General features: G+C 38.6%; 1 protein-coding gene across 13 annotated transcripts in view; it reads left to right on the top strand.

The window, feature by feature from the left end:
• The window catches only part of DGKI (diacylglycerol kinase iota), a 444,802-nt gene that overhangs the window by 379,859 nt on the left and 42,283 nt on the right, over positions 1–22,660 (top strand). For 12 of the 13 annotated variants that reach the window (XM_045495795.1, XM_045495789.1, XM_045495788.1 and 9 more), the window contains one exon: positions 11,475–11,500. In XM_045495795.1, coding sequence (XP_045351751.1) covers positions 11,475–11,500 — 26 coding nt within the window. Of the gene's footprint in view, positions 1–11,474; positions 11,501–19,177; positions 19,219–22,660 lie in introns of those variants that run through there. The other variant, XM_045495801.1, reaches the window with a different exon arrangement.

Raw genomic sequence — 22,660 nt, 5'->3', positions numbered from 1 at the left:
AAAGGTCAACAGGCTTGGGTGGGATAGAGCCTAGAGAGCATTGCACTGCTCTTGGAGAAAAGGCAAAGCAAACAGCCCACAGACATATAGCATGGAAACAGCAATCAGAAGACCACCTGGGGCACACAATGGGGAGGTTATTCGCTCATCTTGGAGCATGTCCCAGAGGGACAGCATTCATGGAGAGATACCTCTGGGAACAAAAGAACTGCCCAGTCCCATTTCCCTCCCTTTCCCCTCAGCATAAGTGCAGGGCCACCTGCGGGAACCAGCACAGGACTGACACTACTTAACTTGCTTACATCAAGCCCCACCTGCTGGTGGAACCACACCTCCCAGTCACACTTACCTCAGTGCCAGCCCAGAGGGGACCCCTCCCCCAAGTGCCTAAGCCCCTACTCACACTGTCTCCCAGCATGGGAGTTTTATAGAGCCTCAGTTTGGGCAGCAGTGGTGACAATTCTCATTTCATAAACAGATCAGAGCAAACCTAGTTAAAACACATCACATTCAGGCCAGGGACCAAAAACTGCTCACAACAGACAAAGAGAGCCTCTGCAGATGACTGGCCTGAAGGATGAAGGACCAAGACAAAACAGCAGAGCACATACAGCACACATTAGAGATACTCCTAGAAGCTCCAGGCCCTGGGACACAGGGAACCCTACATGGCAGGGCACTACAGGACCTCTTCTCTATAAGGCCGTTACCCTCAAGAACAGGATATATAGTTGACTTTCCTAATACAGAGAAACAAGCACAGAGACTTAGACAAATAAGAAGACAGATAAATTTATCCCAAATGAAAGAACAGGACAAAGCCACAGCCAGGCATCTAGGTGAAATAGATATAAGTGACATACCTGATGGAGTATTTAAAGCATTGATCATAAGGATACTCACTGGACTTGAGAAAAGAGTGGAAGATATGAGTGAGACCCTTAACACAGAGATAAAGAGTAACATAGCAGAGATAAAGGTTCAATAAATGAAATGAGAAACATGCTTGATGGAATAAACAGCAGACTGGAAGAAGCAGAGGAATGAATTAATGACCTAGAAGACAAATTAATGGAAAGCAATCAAGTTGAACAAAGAGAGAGCAAAGAATTACGCAAAACAAGAATAGTCTTAGGGAACTCAATGACTCTCATCAAACATAATGACATTCACATTATAGGAGTCCCAGAAGAGCAAGAGAGAAAGGGGGGGGCATAAAATATATTTGAAGAAATAAAAGCTGAAAACTTTCATTAATCTGGGGAAGGAAACAGATATCCAGATCCAGGAGGCACGGAGAACTTGCATCAGAATCAACAAAAGCAGATAGACACCAAGACAAGTTGTAATTGGCAAAATATAGTGATAAGAAAAAATTTTTGAAGCAGCAAAACAAAAGAAGACAGTAACTTACAAGGCAAAACCCATAAGGCTAGCAGGGGATTTTTCGGCAGAAACTTTCCAAGTCAGAAGGGAGTGGCACGATATAGTCAAAGTGCTGGATGGGAAAAATCTGCAACCAAGAATACTGTATCCAGCAAGGCTATATCATTCAGAATAGATGGAGAAATAAAGCGTTTCCTAGATAAACAAGAATGAAAGGAGTGCATGACTGCTGAACCAGCCCTGCAAGAAATATTAAAGGGGATTCTTGGAGTGGAAAGGAGAGACCAAAAGTGACAGGATAAAGTTAGGAAACTGAAGGACTAAAAATGAATATATATGTAAAAAAATCAGTCAAGGAACTCACAAAATAAAAGATGTAAAATATAACAACATATACCTGAAACATGGGGAGGAGAAGAGTAAAGAATGGGTTCAAACTTACACTACCATCAACTTAATATAAACAGCCGTATGCAGAGGAGATTATGTACAAACCTAATGGTAACCACATACTAATAAATATGCAAAGAATAAAGAGAAAGAATTCTAAGTATATCACTAAAGAAAGTCAGCAAAACATGAAAGACAAGAAAGGATAAGAGAAAATCTTCAGAAACAACCACAAAACAAATAGTAAAATGACAATAAATACATAGCAGTCAATAATTACTTTGAATGTAAAGGAACTAAATGTTCCAATCAAAAGACATAGGCTGTCAGAATGGATTAAAAAAAACAAGACCCATCTATATGCTGCTTACAAGACACTCATTTAAAAATTTTTTTTTTCAACGTTTATTTATTTTTGGGACAGAGCGAGACAGAGCATGAACGGGGGAGGGGCAGAGAGAGAGGGAGACACAGAATCGGAAACAGGCTCCAGGCTCTGAGCCATCAGCCCAGAGCCTGACGCGGAGCTCGAACTCACGGACCGCGAGATCGTGACCTGGCTGAAGTCGGACGCTTAACCGACTGCGCCACCCAGGTGCCCCAAGACACTCATTTTAAACCTAAAGACACCTGCAGATTGAAAGTGAGGGGATGGAGAAAATCTGTCATGCTAATGGAGGTCAAAAGAAAGCTGGAGTAGCAATACTTACATTGGACAAAATAGACTTTAAAACAATGACTAGGGGCGCCTGGGTGGCGCAGTCGGTTAAGCGTCCGACTTCAGCTCAGGTCACGATCTCACGGTCCTTGAGTTTGAGCCCCGCGTCGGGCTCTGGGCTGATGGCTCAAGGCCTGGAGCCTGCTTCTGATTGTGTCTCCTTCGCTCTCTGCCCCTCCCCCATTCATGCTCTGTCTCTCTCTGTCTCAAAAATAAATAAAAACGTTAAAAAAAATTAAAAAAAAAAATGACTCCAACAAGAGACAAAAGGACACTGTATAATAATGAGAGAACAATCAACAAGAAGATATAACAATTGTAAATATTTGTGCACCCAACAATGATGCACCCAAATACATAAAACAGCTAATAACAAACACAAATGAACTAATTGATAATAATACAGTAATAGTATGAGACTTTAATACCCCACTTACATCAATGGACAGATTATTTAAGCAGAAAATAAACAAGGAAACAATGGCTTTTTAAAAAGTTTATTTGTTTATTCATTTTCAGAGAGAGAGAGAAAGAGGGAGAAAGAGAGAGAGAATCCCAAGCGGGCTCCTCACTGTCAGTGCAGAGGCTGATGTTGGGCTGGAGCTCATGAACCATTAGATAATGACCTAAGCCAAATTCATGAGTTAGGCACTTAACCAACTGAGCCACCCAGGTGCCCCAGGAGACAGTGGCTTTGAAGGACATACTGTCCCAGGTGGATTTAACAGATCTATTCTGAACTTTCCATCCTAAAACAGAATGCACATTCTTTTCAAGTGTACATGGGACATTATTCAGAATGGATCACATATTAGCCCATAAAATAAGCCTCAACAAATTCAAGAAGATCAAAGTCATACCATGCATCTTTTCTGACCACAACACTATGAAACTAGAAGTCAACCGCAAGAAAAAAAATCTGGAAAGACCACAAATACATGGATCAGATAACATGCCACTAAACAATGAATAGGTCAACCAGGAAATAAAAGGAGAAATTAAAAAATACATAGAAACAAGTGAAAACAAAAACATTAGGGTCCGAAACCTTTCTGATGCAAGAAAAGCAGTCATCAGAGGGAAGTTTATAGCAATACAAGAAGCAAGAAAAATCTCAAAATAACCCAACCTTATACCTAAAGGAGCTAGAACAACAACAATAAACAAAACCTAATACTGGCAGGAGGAAGGACATAATAAAGACTAGAGCAGAATTAAATGATATAGAAACTACAAAATAATAGAACAGATTAATAAAACCAGGAGCTGGTTCCTTGAAAAAAAATCAGTAAAATTGATATATCTCTAGGCAGACTTAACCAGGAAAAAAAAAAAAAAAGGAGTCAAATAAATAAAATCACAAATGAGAGGAGAAAAAACAACCAACACCACAAAAATACTAACCACTTCAAGAGAATATTATGAAAAACTACATGCCAACAAATTGGACAAGTTAGAAGGAATGGATAAATTACTACAAACATATCAGCTACCAAAATGGAAGCAGGAAGAAATAGAAAATTTGACCAGATCAGTAGCCAGCAAAGAAATTGAATTCGTAATCAAAAAGCTGCCAACAAACAGAAGTCCAGAGCCCTATGGCTTCATAGACTAATTCTGCCAAACACTTAAAGATGAGTTAATACCCATTCTTCTAAAACTATTCCAAAAAATAGAAGAAGAAGGACAACTTCCAAATTTATTCTATGAGGCCAACATTACCCTGATACCTAAACTAAATAAAGACACACTAAAAAGGAGAACTACAGGCCAGTATCCCTGATGAATGTAAACGCAACGCTCCTCAACAAAATACTAGCAAATACAAACCAACAATATATTAAAAAAAATCATCTACCATGATCAAGTGGGATTTATTCCTAGGTTGACAGGATGGTTCAGTATTCACAAATCAACCAACATGATTCATCACATCAATCAGAGAAAGGATAAAAACCAGGTGATCATTTCAGTAGATGCAGAAAAAAAACATTTGACAAAGTACAACATCCATTCATGATAGAAGACCTCAACAAAGTAGGTTTAGAGACAACATACCTCAACATTACAAAGGCTATGTATGAAAAACCCACAGCTTACATCATCCTTCATAGGGAAAAATGAAGAGCTTTTCCCCTAAGGTCAGGAACAAAACAAATTTATCCATTCTCACCACTTTTATTCAACATAGTACTGGACGTCCTAGCAATCAGACAGCAAAAAGAAATAAAAGGCATCCAAATTGGGAAGGAAGAAGTAAAACTTTCACTATTTGCAGATGACATTATGCTATATATAAAAAACTTGAAAGACTCCACTAAAAAGTTGCTAGAACTGATAAGCAAATTAAAGTTGCAGGATACAAAATCAACGTACAGAATTCTGTTGCATTTTTATGCACCAATAATGAGGCATCAGAAAGAGAAATTATGAAAACAATCCCATTTACAGTTGCACCAAAAATAATAAGATACCTAGGAATAAACCTAACCAAAGAGGTCAAAGACCTGTAGTCCGAAAACCATAAAACACTGATGAAAGAAACTGAAGATGATGCAAAGAAATGGAAAGACATTCCATGGTCATGGATTGGAAGAATAAATATTGTTAAAATGTCTATACTATTCAAAGCAATCTACAAATTTAATGCAATCCCTATCAAAATGCCAATAGCATTTTTCACAGAGTTAGAACAAAGAATTCAAAAATTTGCATGGAACCACAAAAGACATTGAATGGCCAAAGCAGTCTTGACCAAGAAAGGCAAAGCTGGAGGCATCACAATTCCATACTTCAATATATTCCAAAGCTGTAGTAATCAAAACAGAGTATGGTAGCGAAACAAAAAATAGACACATAGATCAGTGAAACAGAATAGAAAATCTAGAAATAAACCCACAACTATATTGTCAAATAATCTTCAAGGAAGCAGGAAATAATATTCAGCGAGATAAAGGCAATCTCTTCAACAAATGATGTTTACAAAACTGGACAGTAACATGCAAAAGAAAGAAACTGGACCACTTTCTTACACCATATGCAAAAATAAATTCAAAATGAATTAAGGACCTAAATGTGAGACCTGATACCATAAAAATCCTAGAAAAGAGCAAAGGCAGTTACTTCTCTGACATTGTAGCAACATTTTTCTAGATGGTTCTCCTGAGCAAGGGAAACAAAAGCAAAAATAAACTATCGGGACTACATCAAAATGAAAATCTTCTGCACAGAGAAGGAATCACTCAACAAAACTAAAAAGCAAATTACTGAATGGAAGAAGATATTTGCAAATGACATTCCAATAAAAGGTTAGTTATACAAAATATATAAAGAACTTACACAACTCAACACCCAAAAAATAAAAAGCAGACACATCTCCAGTGAAGACCTACAAAGGGCCAACAGACATGTGAAAAGATGTTTATCATCACTTACCATCAGTTACGATGCAAATCATAACTATAATGAGATATCACCTCACACCTGTCAGAATGACTAAAATCAACAACACAAGAAACAACAATTGTTGGTGAGGACATAGAGAAAAAGGACCCCTCGTGCATTTTTGTTAGGAATGCAAACTGGTGCAGCCACTGTGGAAAACAGTACAGAGGTTTCCTCAAAAAGTTAAAAATAGAACTATCCTACAGTTCAGCAATCACACTACCAGATATTTACCCAAAGAATACAAAAACACTCACTCAAAAGGATATATGCACCTCTGTGTTTACTGCAGCATTATTTATAATAGCCAAACTTAGGAAGCAGCCCAAGTGTCCATTGATTCATCATCAGTGGATAAAGATGTAATGTATATATACAATGGAATATTGTTCAATCATAAAAAAGGATGAAATCTTGCCATTTGCGATGACATGGAGGGAGCTAGAGAGAATAAAGCTAAGCAAAATAAGCTAGTCAGAGAAAGACAAATATCACATGATTTCACTCATGTGGAAGTTAAGACACAAGATAAGCAAAGAGAAAATAAAAGAGAGAAAGAGGGAAAGTGACAAATCAAGAAACAGACTCCTAACTATAGAGAACAAATTGATGGTTACCAGCGTGGAGGTGGGTGGGGGGGTTAAATAGGTGATTGGTATTAAGGAGGGCACTTGTTATGATGAGCATGGTGTATTGTATGGAAGTGTTGAATCACTATATAGTATGCCTGAAACTAATATAACACTATATATTAACTAACTGGGATTAAAATAAAAACTTTAAAAAGCCAGAAAAAATTTACAGAAAGATAAAGTGAAAAACAGCAAGACACTTCCACAAAGCAGATACTTGAATGGGTGAATAAATGAATAGATTATATCTTAATATATATTTTAGTTATTAGTCACCTTTCAACCTCCTTTTAATATTCCTCTCCCAGTGCAGTGGTGACACAGTGGAAAGAACCCTCAAGCTTTTCCTATAATTTACTGGTTCAAAAACTCTGGACCAACTTTTGCTCTTTTCTTCTGCTGTGGTACTAGGACTGTTTCATAATTATTGTGTTTCTTCTTTATGTTTCTGTTTGCGGAGGCCCTATTCCATCCTTTATTCCTTCCTTCCCCTGCTCCCTCCTTCCCTTTTTCCATTTCTGAATTTCATAGAAATCTGTTAACAGCTGTCACGTGCCCCCACCATTATCTTTTTAGTGCACTCCCATCTTCAGTTCTGTTTGTCAGCAGATCCTTATTCTGCTTTCTTCTCGGAGTATTTTCTTGTGGATATCATGCTGGTTCCTTTTTACTTATTACTCATATTTGTACTGGAGGAGTTCTTTTTGGAACCACTAGTTTGGAACAGATAATTAGGGATAATGGGTCAGTGTGTTTCTGGAAACTTGACTCTGGGTCTGTTTTCAACTTCTTCTTCTTTTTTTTTTTTTTTTTTTTTTTTTTTAGCAACAATACCCTATGGAGTTCCATTCTACTTTTAGCTAGCAAGACACCTGGCTCAGAGCGGAGGGCTTTCTGCCAGCTTTTGTGGTACATTGTATAACTTATATCATTTAAGTGATCTGAGATCAAAATACTCTTTCCCTGTCTCCCTGAAACTTGGTCCAATTTTTACTGTACTTGGTAGCTCTTCTTTATAGATGATTTTGGTTTATAGGCATCTTCTAGTTTAGTCAAAGATAATGTTTCCTTTTGTTTCTCCTTCTCCCTGTTCTTTTTCATGAATTTCAAAAAGAAGAACAGAAGGTTTGCAATAATAGTTTTTAACATCTTCTGCCTTTATTCTTACGTTTTCGTTCTGCACTGTGCACCCTGCCTGGTCAGAAGCACAAATGGGAATGTGTGACTTCCTGCTTCAGAACCTTCATTTAGCTTAGAAGGTTAAATTGCCAACACTTTGAAAAGGGGCGTCAGGCCCTGTATGTAACAGCCCCTGCCTTTTCTGTCTCTAGTCCCAGCCAATTACTCCTTTACATTTTAGCAACACGGAGTTACTTGCCTGTCTGATAGCATATTATGAAAAATTTCCTCTCTGAATTCCTTCTCATATGCCTGGTGTTTCTCCCTAGGCTTCTTCTCCTTTCTTACTTACCTAACAAGCTTCTGCTTCTCCTTCCAAGCCTGGCTTACATGGTCCTTGCTTGTTGAAAGACCTTACTATTTTGGGACAGAATGGGTCTCTCTCCCATGCTCCCTCTTTACTTTGTACATGTTTTGATGATTATACTGTTTTCACTGTAGTCAGGTGTTTACATATTTTTCTCCTTCACTAGGTTGAATTCCTTGAAATCGGTATCTTGTTCATCTTTATATCCCTGTCACAAGGCACAGGGCCTGGTACCTAATAGGGGCTCAAATAATAATTACCATTTAGGTTTGGGTCATTATAAGTAGAAAGATTGAAAATAGGAGGGAGATTTTAAAGTCCAGGACTTGAGTTCTTGTTTTTATTATTTTACTTTGCTGAATTTGAATGAAATATTAATAAAATGTTTAAAAAAAAGGGGGGGGGGGTGCCTGGGTGGCTCAGTCTGTTAAGCGTCCGACTCTGGCTCAGGTCATGATCTCACGGTTCACGAGTTCGAGCCCTGCGTCAGGCTCTGTGCTGACAGCTCAGAACCTGGAGCCTGCTTCGAAATCTGTGTCTCCCTCTCTCTCTGTCCTACCCCCACTAGTACTCTGCTTCTCTCTCTCTCTCAAAAACAAATAAAGCATTAAATTTTTTTTAATGTAAAAAGAACCTCACAAAACAAATAAAACTAAGCAAAATCAAGTGCAGATACTCTGTGGACCGTAATAAAAGACTAGTACTGAGGAAAGAGGTGAGGAAGACCCGAAATCCTGGAGTTATTTGAATGCTAGTCCTACTTTGCATTATATGAGCAGATGCTATCTCCAGGATAAAGCGTATCTGGAGGAGAAACGAACAGTCTGCAACTGAGCCACAAGTCTTGCAGGTGCAGTGGGAGGGAAACGCAGCGAGCTTTCCTGCATTCCTCAGTTGTCAGGTTGAGGAAGATTATCTGTTCCTGGGGTTCAACCTCTCTGTTTTAAAAATAACTACTTATATTGCTGATTTCATGAATTTCCCTCTCTCCTGAGCTAAGTTCTGTAAAACTTTTTATGCCCATTTCCAGCAATAATGGATGATGTGCATGTCTCAGTAGTATAATTTAGTGACTCGTTAAGAGTGAAAGGTGAAATACTGAGTGAGGATTGAAATACTCCATATGTCTTAAAATTCCACAAATCCAGGCATGTGGGAGACATTCAGCACAGAAAACTCAACATGACTAATCCTTAGAAAACACTCTGAAATTGATAGTTCTTCCCCACTGCCTGGACGTACCGCAGAATGCATCCCCTTGGGACTTGAACGAAGCCATCTGGAATTTTTCAGATTTAATATTAGTGCTTTGCCTTCACAGAAAGGCATTGAAAGCTCTGCTTTGCAAGCCTTCCACCTGAGGCATTTAGTCGTCTGTTGGCATGGAGTTTTCTTTGTTCCTATGGCGCTGTGAGAAATTAATTGCAAACAATCCAAGATGTGTTTTTGCTTAATTCCCGTCACAAAACACCGGGGCTGAAGATGTTACCTTGTTGCTGGCTCTTTTTGATGCCCTAGAAATCTTAAGAAATTACCTTATTTCAAATACATGCTTCTCGGTAGACTCAACTTCCAATCCCATTCAGCTCTATTCAGCACTCTCTCCCCGCTGTGTTTTTCCTAATCGTTAAGGCAGATTGTGGGTCTCTTTTGCTGGGTGCATTGGATGTCTTTTGGCTCTTCGAGTGCTCACATTATCCCCATTCCAGAGCCTGGAGCTTGTCTCCTCCATAGGCCCTTCCCTCATGGCTGGCCTAGGAGCTGGCAAACCCGTCTGGCAGACAGTTTGCAGGGGACATGATGGTTTTTTGAGGAGCTCCATAATGTGTCCGAGTCTAAACACCAGTGTGGTGGGGCTGACATTAATTCAATTGAACACATTTCAGTCAGGGGCCTATTCTATACTAAGTAAGACATGGTCCTATTTTTCTTTTTGCTCACAACTCAGTGGGGAAGACTAGTGTGTGGATGGTATAAAATAGGGCACTTCCAAGGAGAGCATAGATCGTCTTCCCCTGGGGAGGCCAGTGGCATTTCTCAGGCAGTGAACTCTGCGGGGGCTGAGGGGGGGGAGAGGTAGCCTGTAGCAGGTTCCCTTTCAGTGCTCCCTGTGTCCATGACCCCGATGTCAAGTTTTCCCCCTACCAAATCTGGGGACCCTCTATTGTTTTCACATGCAGAAGTTTACTTGACAAGACAGGTAAGGTTGAAATGATTTACCACGTTGCCCCTAACAGAAATCGAAGGCTTTCTCACCATGACTGCTGTGTCTTTATACTTTACTGATCACTCACATAATGAACAGGAATATTAACAATCAGTAGATAAAGTAAAGCATTATCAAGCATCCCAAAGTAGCTAAAATCTTCCTTCCACCTCTGTGCATCCGCCAAATCATTCTTGTCCCAACATTTGTCATCATGTCTTATAAATACTAGTTATATTCCTGGGTAGATTACCAAACTCTTGTGCTAGCCTTTGGTCGCCTCCGTGCTACAGACTCCAGCAGGCTGGTCATTTAGAAGAGAGGGTGCTTCCCGGCATTTCCCTTCAAAATTCCGTGCATCCAGAATTGTATGTCTCACTTTATCCTATGAAAAGCACGAGCTGGTGGAGTCAAGACTGTCTTTTAAGCCTGAGGGGAATTCATCTTCAGGGTTGTGTCTGTACTGTTCACAGCAACTCAATGAGTAGTGAGCTGTGGAAGAAAGAAGGATCTTTATTGTGAAGGGCTCGATAAGATGCTTCATCGGTGCCTTCCTCAAATGGTGTGGAAAAGTCATAAAAGTTATTGATTTATAAAAGCTCTATGGGACCCCAGTGGTTTCCCTCTTGCCTCAAACTGGTTCTTCCAGGTTTAGAACTACGAGTCTGGCACGCAGAGGGCCTATGGCGTGCTCACTTAAACATTCAATTCCACAAAGAATGGAAACAAAAACCAATAATGAGAAGGGTACATACCATTTATTTTACTTATGTCTCATTTTTTACCGTCCCAAGTAGATTTCTTTTTACTCACACTCCATCTGGTGCTTATTTCCATCCCTGGCATTTTCTTTGGAAGCCTGGCCTTGGGCATTTGGTGACATCACAGGATTCCATCCATTACCACATTTCTCTGACTTTTCTGTTTGTCTGTGATAAATGCAGACTTCACTAAGTTTGTTGCAGTCCTGTAACACCATGCAGTAGACTGAAATTATATGAACTCCAATCACCCAACCAATCCGGGTAAGCTTTGAGAGTTATTGATTAGAGTAAACTATTTGACCAACAAATTAATTATACTATCTACTGTATTGACTTTCTGTTTAACTGAATTGGGGGGGCATTATTTCTAGGAGTTTATTCTTGATCAGTATTGCATTTATAAAGTGTCATTTACAAAACACTTATCATGCTTATTATCTTGTTTTAGGTCACCAGTCTCTTCAGAAGATCATGGTAAGAATCTGTTTTACTTATACTAATTCAGGATTAAAAGTTGAGCGCCATTCTTGCATTTCATTGTCAGAGGCAAGAATTATCTGAGAAAATGTTTCTAAGATGTTGGCCTCATGTATTTTTTGTGTGTGAAATGTCAAGCGCTTTAAAAACTCAATGCATCCTAGCTAAGTGTAATATCTCATAGTGTCTTCAAATCTGTATATAACCATTTTGGTGGACGAATATTACAAAGCTTAATTTATCTGCCTGATTTCTGTCCCATCACTGGATCCTTTTTGTGAGTTGGGGCTAGCTGTGTAACATCTCTGAATCACAGATTTATATCTTTTAAAATGAGGGTTTGTAGTAGATATTCCCAAAAGTCCCTTCAGGAGTGGATGTTGGAATTTGCTAAGTCTGAAATGAACCTAATTGGTAATGGTCTGAATTATTACCCAGCCAAGGTGAGTTTTTTTGCATTTATGACACAATTATTCCATTAAAAGGATAAAATGTATAGTTTTGTCACATTTAACTTTGAGAGTTGTTCATTTTTTCCTTCAGTCATACAAAAATGTTCACTGAGTGTCTACCATGGGTCCGTTCTGCTATATAATCGTGTTATACAGATATGCTGTTGGGGGCTATATGCAGGGACAATGTGGTATGTGACAGAATTGTCCCCCTCAAGGAACTTCATGAGTGTTGTGGCGAAGGGGTGGAGGAATGACACATACCTCTCGCAATATAAAGTGAGATGTGACTAATCTTATAAAAGAGAAATACACCAGGACCCTGGAACTCCCGGCATTCCTCCTCCTACCATCCCCAGGTTGGCCAAGGGCACCATTACCCCCTCAGCCAGCTAAGTAAAGCACATGAAGGCGCTGTAAACTTCCCCCCTCATCCCCTCGTTCTGTTTGGTCACCAAATGCTATTAACTCTGGTTTTTATATTCTTTTATCTCTATTCTCTTTTCCCTCCCATGGCTATAGCTTGGGGCCTCTCCATGTCTTACTTGGACTTTTAAAATTGTCTTATTAACTGGTATCCATGTCCTAGTTTTCCATCCTCCAGTTCACTGTAGACTTAGCACCACACTTGACCGTTCTACAGCAAAAATCTACTCCCATTGCTTATGGGAGGAAATCTTACCAGTAGACAAATCATTGTATTCAGCTTTCCAATATTGTATCTTCACAAGGAATAGAAATAGGAAATGATGAAATCTTTGTCTACCTCTACTGCTTATTGCTTCTTTTGGCCTGTGTTCCCCTTTCTGCTACCCATGCTGTATCCTCTCGCCATGTAGTATCCTATGTAATTTCTAGACCTCACCATGTTTTCATGTTTCCCTGCTTTTATCGGTGCTGTTGTTTGTGACAGGAAGCTACTCCACTTTTTTGCAAGTTACACAGTTTATACTTACCATTTGAGACCTTGTTAATCATCTCATTTTCCCCGAGAGCTTTCTGACCGACTTCTCATTTGCAAGAAATATATTTCTTCTAGAATCTGACTCACAGATTTGATGCTTGATTTACCTGTCTCCCCTGCTAGACTGTGGGTTCTTTGATATAGATCCCAACAAATAGCCAACATTCAACAGATGTTCATTAAATGCATGACTTAGGACAAAGAGAGGGAGTTTTAGGCAGGCCTATTCTGTCATATCATAAGATCTCTCATAATACTGAAATGAAGATGTATCACATTCTCTGAAGATCACAGCACAAATAATGTTTAGACCTGTTAAGTAAGAATTAGGAAACCAGTCACCAAATAATGACCTATTATGGTATGCTGTTTTGCTCATCGGTGTTGGTATGACCAGGTTTTTTATTGCATGGTTCCAGGTCCTTGGGCCTTCAAGTTCCAATGACTCAAAGCTTGGGTTCTGGTTTTTATTTTCAACTAGGGTCCCTCTAAATGGCTCTTGCTTGTTTTGACCTTCCAGTCTATTAGAACTTATCTTATCCCCTATTCCAAAAAAAGGGGTATGTGGAGAGACTTCTGAATTGCAATTCTGTAGTTTGCTAGGAATTCTTAAGGAGTTATGAGCCACCAGTGAGCATTGGAGGTGACCTTGGAAGTCCTTGAAAAATGATTACCACCAGAAAGACTTGCTCAGTATAAATAGTACTTCAGAATTGATCATTTTAAGACCCCATATAACTGGTTCTTAACTAGTATTAAGTACTTAATTAGTACTAGTAGAACTAGTTAAAGAAATATTAACCAAATTTGAGGGGTTTTTATTCTCATGGCTTCAAAAAACTTACTATAAAACCATGCCTCTTAGTTTGAGTCTGTAACTTCCAAAAATCTCTGCGAATATGTAATTTGAAATTACAGGGCTGATTTTTGTAATCTTATTAATTTTCCATCATCTTCTAGCTCATGTAACCTTGGAAACATATTCTTGTCCTTTTCTTTATCACCAGGATTTTCTGTTAAAGCACTTAAAATATGTTTTCTCATGTTTATGCATTTTTAAGTGTTCATTTTTTCTGTGGTTCACATTAAACCTGCTGAATATTCTGTCATCCAGTTTACATTTGGACACGATGATGACATTGCAATATGTGTGCTTTTAAAAATGGTAAGAAGTGACATTTTTACTTTCTCAAACTTAGTGATAGAAAAATTGAGGCTTATTGAGCAAATGGAGAGTGAAATTGGCATATAAAACCCTATGCCTCTTGACTGTTTTGTTAGCTTACTACCAATGACCTTTCTTTTCTCTTTAGTAATCGGTTACTCTGGATATCTTCAAAACAGACTTTGTTCTTGAGAAAATCTAATTTTCCGAAGTCTAATATCCCTGGCGTTCTCAATTCCCACAGATTACCTTTCATAGAAAATAAGCTTGAATATCATGGCTCTTCATTTATCCTCTATTAGCTTTTACTTCCTTATCTGTGAGGTGGAGCTATTCAGGTCTACCCTGCCTATGTCATGGAATTAGGAGTTCAAGTGGGAGATCATCTGTGAAATCACTTTCCACTTTGTTAAAAGTACCCCAAACACAATGCTATTATTGTCCAGGCAGTCAGTGCGGAGGTGTGAGTTGATTAGTGATATTTACTCAGCACTGCATACTTCGATAAGGTAAAAAGAGAGGTGCTTGGGTGGCTCAGTCCGTTAAGCATCCAACTCTTAGTTTCAGCTCGGGTCATGATCTCGCAGTTTGTGAGTGGAGCCCTGCATCAGGGATTCTCTCTCTCTCCCTCTCTCTCTCTGTCCCTCCCATTCAATCTCTCTCTCTCTCTCTCTCTCTCTCTCTCTCTCAAAAATAAATTCTCTGTCTCTCAAAAATAAATAAACTTAAAAAATAGAGAAGTTAAAAGATGTCCTGGGGGTGGAAGAGGGGCAGAAATCTGTTTCCTTCAACATTATCATTAGATACTGAATTTACATTGGAAACCTTTTTATATCGGGATGAGGAAGAGTGAAATGGTTTACACACAATGTAGCTTGTGGTGGCAAAGTAAAGATACAGTTCATGATTAGATGTGGGGTCGCATAGAAAACAGACCATATACGGCATAAATGAAATGTAACATGTTTCTATTTATATAATATGGAATCAGAGTCATTAAGAATAAAGGCTAAAATTTATTGAGCTCTTTTTGTACAGAGGCACCGTACTAAAGTGCTTCAACTATATGAGAGTTCATTTCATCCCACAGTAGATGTGTTATTCTCAGTTTTTTAGTGGAGGAAACAGACTCACAGTGCCTAACTAACTCGCTTAAGATCACACAGCTAGTGAGTGGTAGAGTTAATTTTCAAACCCAGTTCTAGCACCCAGCCCTTGCTTATTTATGTCCCCCGTCTCTGGAAAACAAAAGAAATGATTGTCAGCGTTAAGGTGAATTGATAGAATTATAGAAGGAAAGGAAAAACTCCCTTTAACAAGAGTTTATTTACTACTGTGTAAATAATCTCTTTTTAATGACAAAACAAAACAGAACAAAAATAACAACCTGTCTCTCCTGCTGGGAATGATTTGTCCCTGTAGGAAAAGTAAATACCAATGTCACATTCTCTCATAATTAGTTAACTGAGTGAAACCGAAGCTTCAGGGAAACCTGCCACGCTAAATCCCAGTGGAAACATTACATTTTAATGTTACAGCTGCAAGCTGGAGTCCTCCCCCTTGTCGGGAGATAAGCTTGGCAGGGATTGATCGCCCTGTCCTCGGAGTTCCCTTTGCATTTAGTGCCTCTCACCTCATCGTTTAAATTGCTCCAGGAGCCAACTGCTGTGCCCAGGCAGCTTTGCCTGAGCTCTCAGATTCTGTTCTGTCATCTTAGCCTGCTTATTTTATGGGCCTCTTAGGATGCCTCTCTCCTGACACTGCCTACGCCAGTGCACTGGCAGACTCATTTTCCAACTGATGTCTGTTCACGTAAAAATACAGAACAGTGGGGGCGCTTGGGTGGCTCAGTCGGTTGAGTGTCCGACTTCGGCTCAGGTCATGATCTCACCGTCCGTGGGTTCAAGCCCAAGTCGGGCTCTGGGCTGACAGCTCGGAGCCTGGAACCTGCTTCGGATTCTGTGTCTCCGTCTCTCTGTCTGTCTGTGTCTCTCTCTCAAAAATAAATAAACAACAACAACAACAAAAATACAGGACAGTAACTGACTCTTTTTTATTTAAAAGTTTTAAGTTTATGTATTTATTTTGAGAGAGAGAGAGAGAGACAGCATGAGTGGGGGAAGGGCAGAGAGAGATAGAGAATCCCACGCAGGCTCCACGCTGCCAGCTGAGGAGCCCAATGCAGGGCTCGAACCCACAGACCGTGAGTGTAACTGATTCTTTAGCGAGGAAGTGCCAGCAATCTGTTTGATTCCCCTGGAATGTCTGAAGCAGGCATCTCCTTACTGTCTTACCTCCTAGACCTGTTGGCAGTAATGGTTCTTACAGAATATGGTAGCTTTTTTTGTTGCGGCAGTAACACAGTGGACAAGGATGAGGGAGTGGCGGATATTTGGAAATAGAATTTTGAGAACCACAGTGACTGGTGTAAGTGCCCAAGGATGCATCCTCTATCAGGCTCGGAGGCAGTATTTCTTTGAAGCAGGTTGTGCAAAAAGACACATTGTGGGGTGGCCTAACGCTCTTTCACATATCAATAGCTGTCTCTTGGCTCAAATATCATAGATTCATTTTTTCCCTAATATAAACATATGTGTATGTATAGTTTTACTGACATAGATAATATTCATAAAAATGAACAAAATTCATCAGCTCAGTTTAAATGATAACCAAAAGGAGCTACTGCCTGCCCAGCCCCCAGCCTAAGAAATAAAATATTTGTAGCAATTTAGAACCTTCCTGTTTGTCTTTCTGTTTGCATTCTCTTCCCTTTCCTGCAGATAACTTTATTCTGCTTTTTTGTGAAGAATTTCCTTGTTTCTTCTGATCATTTTACTACATGGACACGTATTCCCCATATGAGTGTGTGTGTGTATATATGTATTCCAGATATATGCGTGTCTATGTAGATAGATATGCTTATTTTGAAGTGTTATAAATTGAATCCTGTTGTAAACTCTTCTGTGATTTGCTTCTTTTGTTCAGAATGTTTTTGCGATGCATCCTTGAGTGCCATTTTCACTTTACTAATTTTTCATGTTGTATAGCATTCTGTTGTATGAATACATAACAATTTGTATATCCAAATTCTGATGAATGTTTACGTAGACTCTGGGGGTTTTAGTTTTGTTTTTGTTTTTTGCTATTGCAAGCAGTCTCATCATGAACATTCTTTTTCATAACGCCTCTTGCGTCCATGTGCAAGAATTTTTCTAGGGTTTAAACCTGGGGATAGTATAGTTAGGTGGTAGGTTATATGCCTACTTAAGGTATCACATAATGACAAGTTGTTTTCCAAAGTAATTATTCTAATTTACTCTCCCAGCTACAGTCAAGAAGAGTTCTCATTCATTCACATCCTTGCCAACACTTGATAGTAACTAATGAAAAATATTTTGCCAATTTGGTTGGAGTATCAAAGGGTTCTTGGGGTTTGAATTTATGTTAAATTATTACACTTCATATTAAGCATTTTCATATATTTATAAGCCGTTTGTATTTACTTTTCTATGAAATGTCACTTTATTTCTTTTGTCCATTTCCCCGCCACTGGGCTTTTTCTTAATGGTTAATAAACATCTTTGTGACTTCTAGGTAAAGGTTTTTTATCGACTCTGCATGTCGCAAATTTATTCCAGTTTGTGATTTATCTTTCTAAACTCTTTTAAGGAATTATATATTCTTTACTTTAATGTAATCAATCGTTAATATTTTCTCTCTGGTTTATACCTTTGGTATGTTTTTTAAGAACTCCTTTCATAGCACAATCCTTCTTCCATTATCTCTTCTGCCATTTTTATAGTGTTAACCTTCATTTGTCTCTATTATCTTAGAAATGATTTTGTGGTTTGATGGGAGGTAAATGTCCAGTTTCATTTTGATTTTTTTAGTATATATAACCAATCATTATCATTTATTTCCGTCACTGACTTTGCAAAGTGCCCATATGTGTAGATTTCTAAATTCTCTGTTCTGTTTTATTGATCCATATATCTATTCCTGTACAATGCACATTGTTTTTTTTTAATTTTTTTTTTCAATGTTTATTTATTTTTGGGACAGAGAGAGACACAGCATGAACGGGGGAGGGGCAGAGAGAGAGGGAGACACAGAATCGGAAACAGGCTCCAGACTCTGAGCCATCAGCCCAGAGCCCGACGCGGGGCTCGAACTCACGGACCGCGAGATCGTGACCTGGCTGAAGTCGGACGCTTAACCGACTGCGCCACCCAGGCGCCCCTGTTTTAATTGCTCTAATTTTGGTATAAATCTTGCTATCTGGGAGAACACATACTCTAAAATTTGTTCTTCTTCAATGTCTAAATTGTACTTGGACCTTTGCTCCTTCCTATAAGTTTTAGAATCACCTTATCAAGTTTTGTGTTGCAATTTTCATGGAAATTAAATGAATCTATAAATCAGTATTTAAAGGGAATTGGTATTATGACAGCAATCCTTTCCATTTCAAACCATATCTCTTTACATTTAATTGGGATTTTTTTTAAGACTGATTGTCCTTTTGAAAGGACTCTCAGTAGAATTTCATAATTTTCTTCATGAAGAGTTTGGCCATCTGTTGTTCAATGTATTCCTAGGTACTTTACATTTAAAAAGATTATGTTTTATGTTTTAAAAATTGTATTTTCTAGTGATCATTGTTGGCATAGTAAAATGAAATTGGCTTAGAGTCTTGTTTCAAGATTCTTGCTTCAAAATATTGAATCAAGGTACACCTGGGTGGCTAAGTCGGTTGAGCAGCTGGCTCTTGATTTCAGCTCAGGTCATGATCCCAGCGTCATGGGATTGAGCCCACACTGAGTGTGGAGCCTGCTTAAGATTCTCTCTCTCTCCTTCTTCCTCTCTCTCTCCTTCTTCCTCTCTCTCTTCTTCTTCCTCTCTCTCTCTCCCTCTCCCCTTCCCCCTCCCCTGCCTCTCTCCCCAGCTTGAATGTGCTCTCTCTCTCTTCTCTCTTTCTAAAAATAAATAGATAGGTAGGTAGGTAGGTAGGTAGATAGATTGATCGATCTTGAATCAAGATTCCTGCTAAGGTTTTAAATTCACAAACTTTACTTGAAGGGTCTTTTGTGAGGAAGGAATTTTGCAGGGGCATCTGCACTAATGAGAATTTTGTTTCATCCTTTCAGTGATTATGCTTTGTGTTTTTAAAATTTTTTTTAACATTTATTCATTTTTGAAAGAGAGAGACAGAGCATGAATGGGGGAGGGGCAGAGAGAGAGGGAGACACAAAAACAGAAGCAGCCTCCGGCTCTGAGCAGTCAGCACAGAGCCTGACGCAGGGCTCGAACTCACGGACCGCGGGATCACGACCTGAGCCGAAGTCGGATGCTTAGCTGGTCCTTTCTGTGCTGATTAGAACCTTCGCTACACTACTGAACAAAAGTAGAGATAGCATTGTTGATTTGTCCTGATCTCAGAGTGGATACCATCCACAAGTCACCAGTGTGAACTTCCTGCCAGGAACAGCACTGGTGGTGTCGGTTGTTTGCTGACAGCCTCTTAAGGATTTTCCCTTTCATCCAAATGTGTTTAATTCAACAGGTATTAGAATTTTACTGAATCCTTTTTTCCTCATCTTTTGAGATAATCATTTTTCTTCTTTGGTGTTATGGTGGACTTCATGTCCTAGAAGAAACCAATGTTTTGCATGAGATGAACTCAGGTTAGTTATATTTATCTTCTTTACATATTCTGAGGTTCAGTTTGCTCATATTCTGTTCAGCATTTTTGCACCCATGTCTGTCTGTATGATTGGTCTCTCATTTTCCTTCCTCCTGTACAGAGCATGTGTGATAGTCCTAGTGATAAAGGGAATTATAAAGTGTTGCCTTGTTTTCTAATCTCTGGAAGACTTAGTATAACATTTGATTTACCAATCTCTGGAATATCTTAGAAGATCCCATCAGTAAAACTCTCTGGGGTTGGCATTTCCCTGGTGGGAAACATTTTAATCACAGATTATTATTATTTGTTTATAGGGCTAGTCAGATTCTCTGTTTCTCCTTGAATCAGTATTGGTAGCTGGGTTTGTGTGTGTGTGTGTGTGTGTGTGTGTGTGTGTGTGTGTGTGTGTGTGTGTGTTTTAGGAGTTCATCTATTAATGTTTTTCATTTTTGGGCATGAATTTTTATATCTCGTTTCCTGTGTACTTTCTGTGAGATCTGAGGTTCCCTCTGTCCTTTTTTCAATATTTTTAATTTTTTATATTTTTCATATTGTTTGTGCCACCTTCTCTCTTTTGTGTCTCTCCCCCCATGCCCCACAAAGCCTTGGAACTCTCTTTTTTTTTCAAGAAACTTTTTTAAGTTCATTGGTCCTCTGTATTATGTATTTTTTTTCTGTTTCAATAGTTGCTTATCTTTAGAATTTCCTTTATTCTAATCATTTGACTCATTTTTATTATTTATTCTACTTTTTTCTGACATAGAAAATTTAAGTACAGACGTTACCTGAATGCTTTTTTTTCTCTTTATATCTCCTTCTGGAATCTGTTTAGATGTATTGTAGACCTTTTCATGCCATCCTGTATGTGTCCCACTCTCTTCTATATGTTACTTCCTCTCGTTTTTGTGGAGTGCATCCTGGATAATTTCTTCAAAGTCATTTTCTTATTTTTTGCTAATTTATATTTATGTGTTTTCGATTATTCTTTAAGCCACTCATTTCCTTGGACCTTTTTGCATGAGAATTCTTTAAGTCCTGCAGAGAGCTTACCAGTCATCAAAGAAAACTGCCAAACTTGGTTAATTTAAATTAAATTCTCCTTTGGTGTGTGTGTGTGTGTGTATGCATGTGTGCGTGCACGCTTGTTTGTTTCTTCTTTAAGATACGTGGGGAACACAGAGACATTAATTCAGAGTACATAGTATTCAGTTGATGGCAATAAATTCACTTAAGAGTTTTTTTTTGTTTTTGTTTTTAAGCCCACAGAGCATCAAGTTTTCTTGTTAAATCCTTTATAGGCTTTATTTATTATTCATTCTATCCTGATTTAGCTCTTCAGGGGCACGAATTTACATGGGGGGGCATCTATTTGGGTGGGTTCCAGCCTTTATCTTCTGTCTCCCATGCCTCACACAGCCTTCAAAGAGTGGCTCAAAATCCTCAGGGTTTGGCAGAAACCTTTAGAAAGTCAGGTAGTTTGGGCACCTGTTCACCAGCTAGGTTCAGTGAATTCACTTTGTTTAATGGATTTTATAGATTCCTAACTGTCTTTCTTAACAGTAGGGAATGTGTGTGTATGATGAGTTTTTAAAGGTTCTTTATTTTTGTTGTAAAATAAAACACAATGTATAGCTTAGCACATTATTATCATGGTAACACCCTCATACCCATCACACAGGCCAGAAAATGGCATTCCTTCCAGATGTCTCCAACCTCGTTGCATTTCTCCAGGCCTCTAAAAATAACTACTATCTTGACTTCTATAGTATTTTTTGCATATCTATAAAATCTTATCAATCACTCTGTTTTATCTAGCACACTGTAGATACTATAGTTTAATCTTGCCCCATTTAAAAATATATAGTATGTCTTTTATGTTTCTTTTAAGTACACATTCTCCATCTATCCCTTTCTTTTACTTAGAATTCATTTGTGAAATGCACAGGCCATTTGAACTACAGACTTGCACACAGGCTGGATTTTGCTGAGGGCTCACTACTGTAAGGAGGCTTGATGAAACTCCAAGATTCGTGATCTCTTTGGCGAGTCTATTGGTTTTCATGTATTCTTTTTTTCAGGGGCAAATGATGTCTGTATTTCACTGTTTTGTTGGTATCCAATACCTAGATTTAGTCATTAGGGCTATAAGATAGTGCCGTTCTAATTCTAGCACTGGAGTTTTTCCAATTCCATCATTTTATAAAGAGCCATGTCATCCCCTCTACTATTTGATTATTCAGTGAAACAGTGCCATATAGGAAAACAGAATGTTTGTCTGTCCTTTTATTTATGTGGTTATCAAGATAATGAATTGATTCCTTATCACTGTAAAAAATCATCCATTTCCAAAAATCTTAAAAATTTTTTTCTTAATTTTTATTTATTTTTGAGAGAGACACAGTACGCAAGCTGGGGAGGGGCAGAGAGAGAGGGAGACACAGAATCCAAAGCAGGCTCCAGGCTCTGAGTGGTCAGCACAGAGCCCAACGCGGGGCTTGAACCCACAAACCGTGAGATCATGACCTGAGCAGAAGTCAGATGCTTAACCCACTGAGCCACCCAAGCACCTCGATGGTTAATCTTTTATTTTACTCCCACACAATTAGGATTACTGAAAAGAATTAAAACATATTTCCTCGCATTTTTATTGATATGATACAATGGTATTAAGATCATACAGCCACCGCATACTCTTAATATCCTCCTTTAATATTCATTTTTGACTTAGTTGCGAAAGTAATTAATGCCCAGCATGAATCATTACGTTGAAGTCTCTCTAGTGATGTTAATTGTCTGAACCATATTTTCTGCTAGATCCCTTAGGAAAAATCTCCTGAAAACAGTATTTTTTAGAGTTGTTTCATGTAATAGCTTGTCTGGGTCTTTTATCCTT

Source organism: Leopardus geoffroyi, chromosome A2 (genome assembly GCF_018350155.1).
Source record: "Leopardus geoffroyi isolate Oge1 chromosome A2, O.geoffroyi_Oge1_pat1.0, whole genome shotgun sequence".
NCBI lineage: Eukaryota > Metazoa > Chordata > Mammalia > Carnivora > Felidae > Leopardus > Leopardus geoffroyi.
This window is presented reverse-complemented; position numbering and strand designations above follow the sequence as displayed.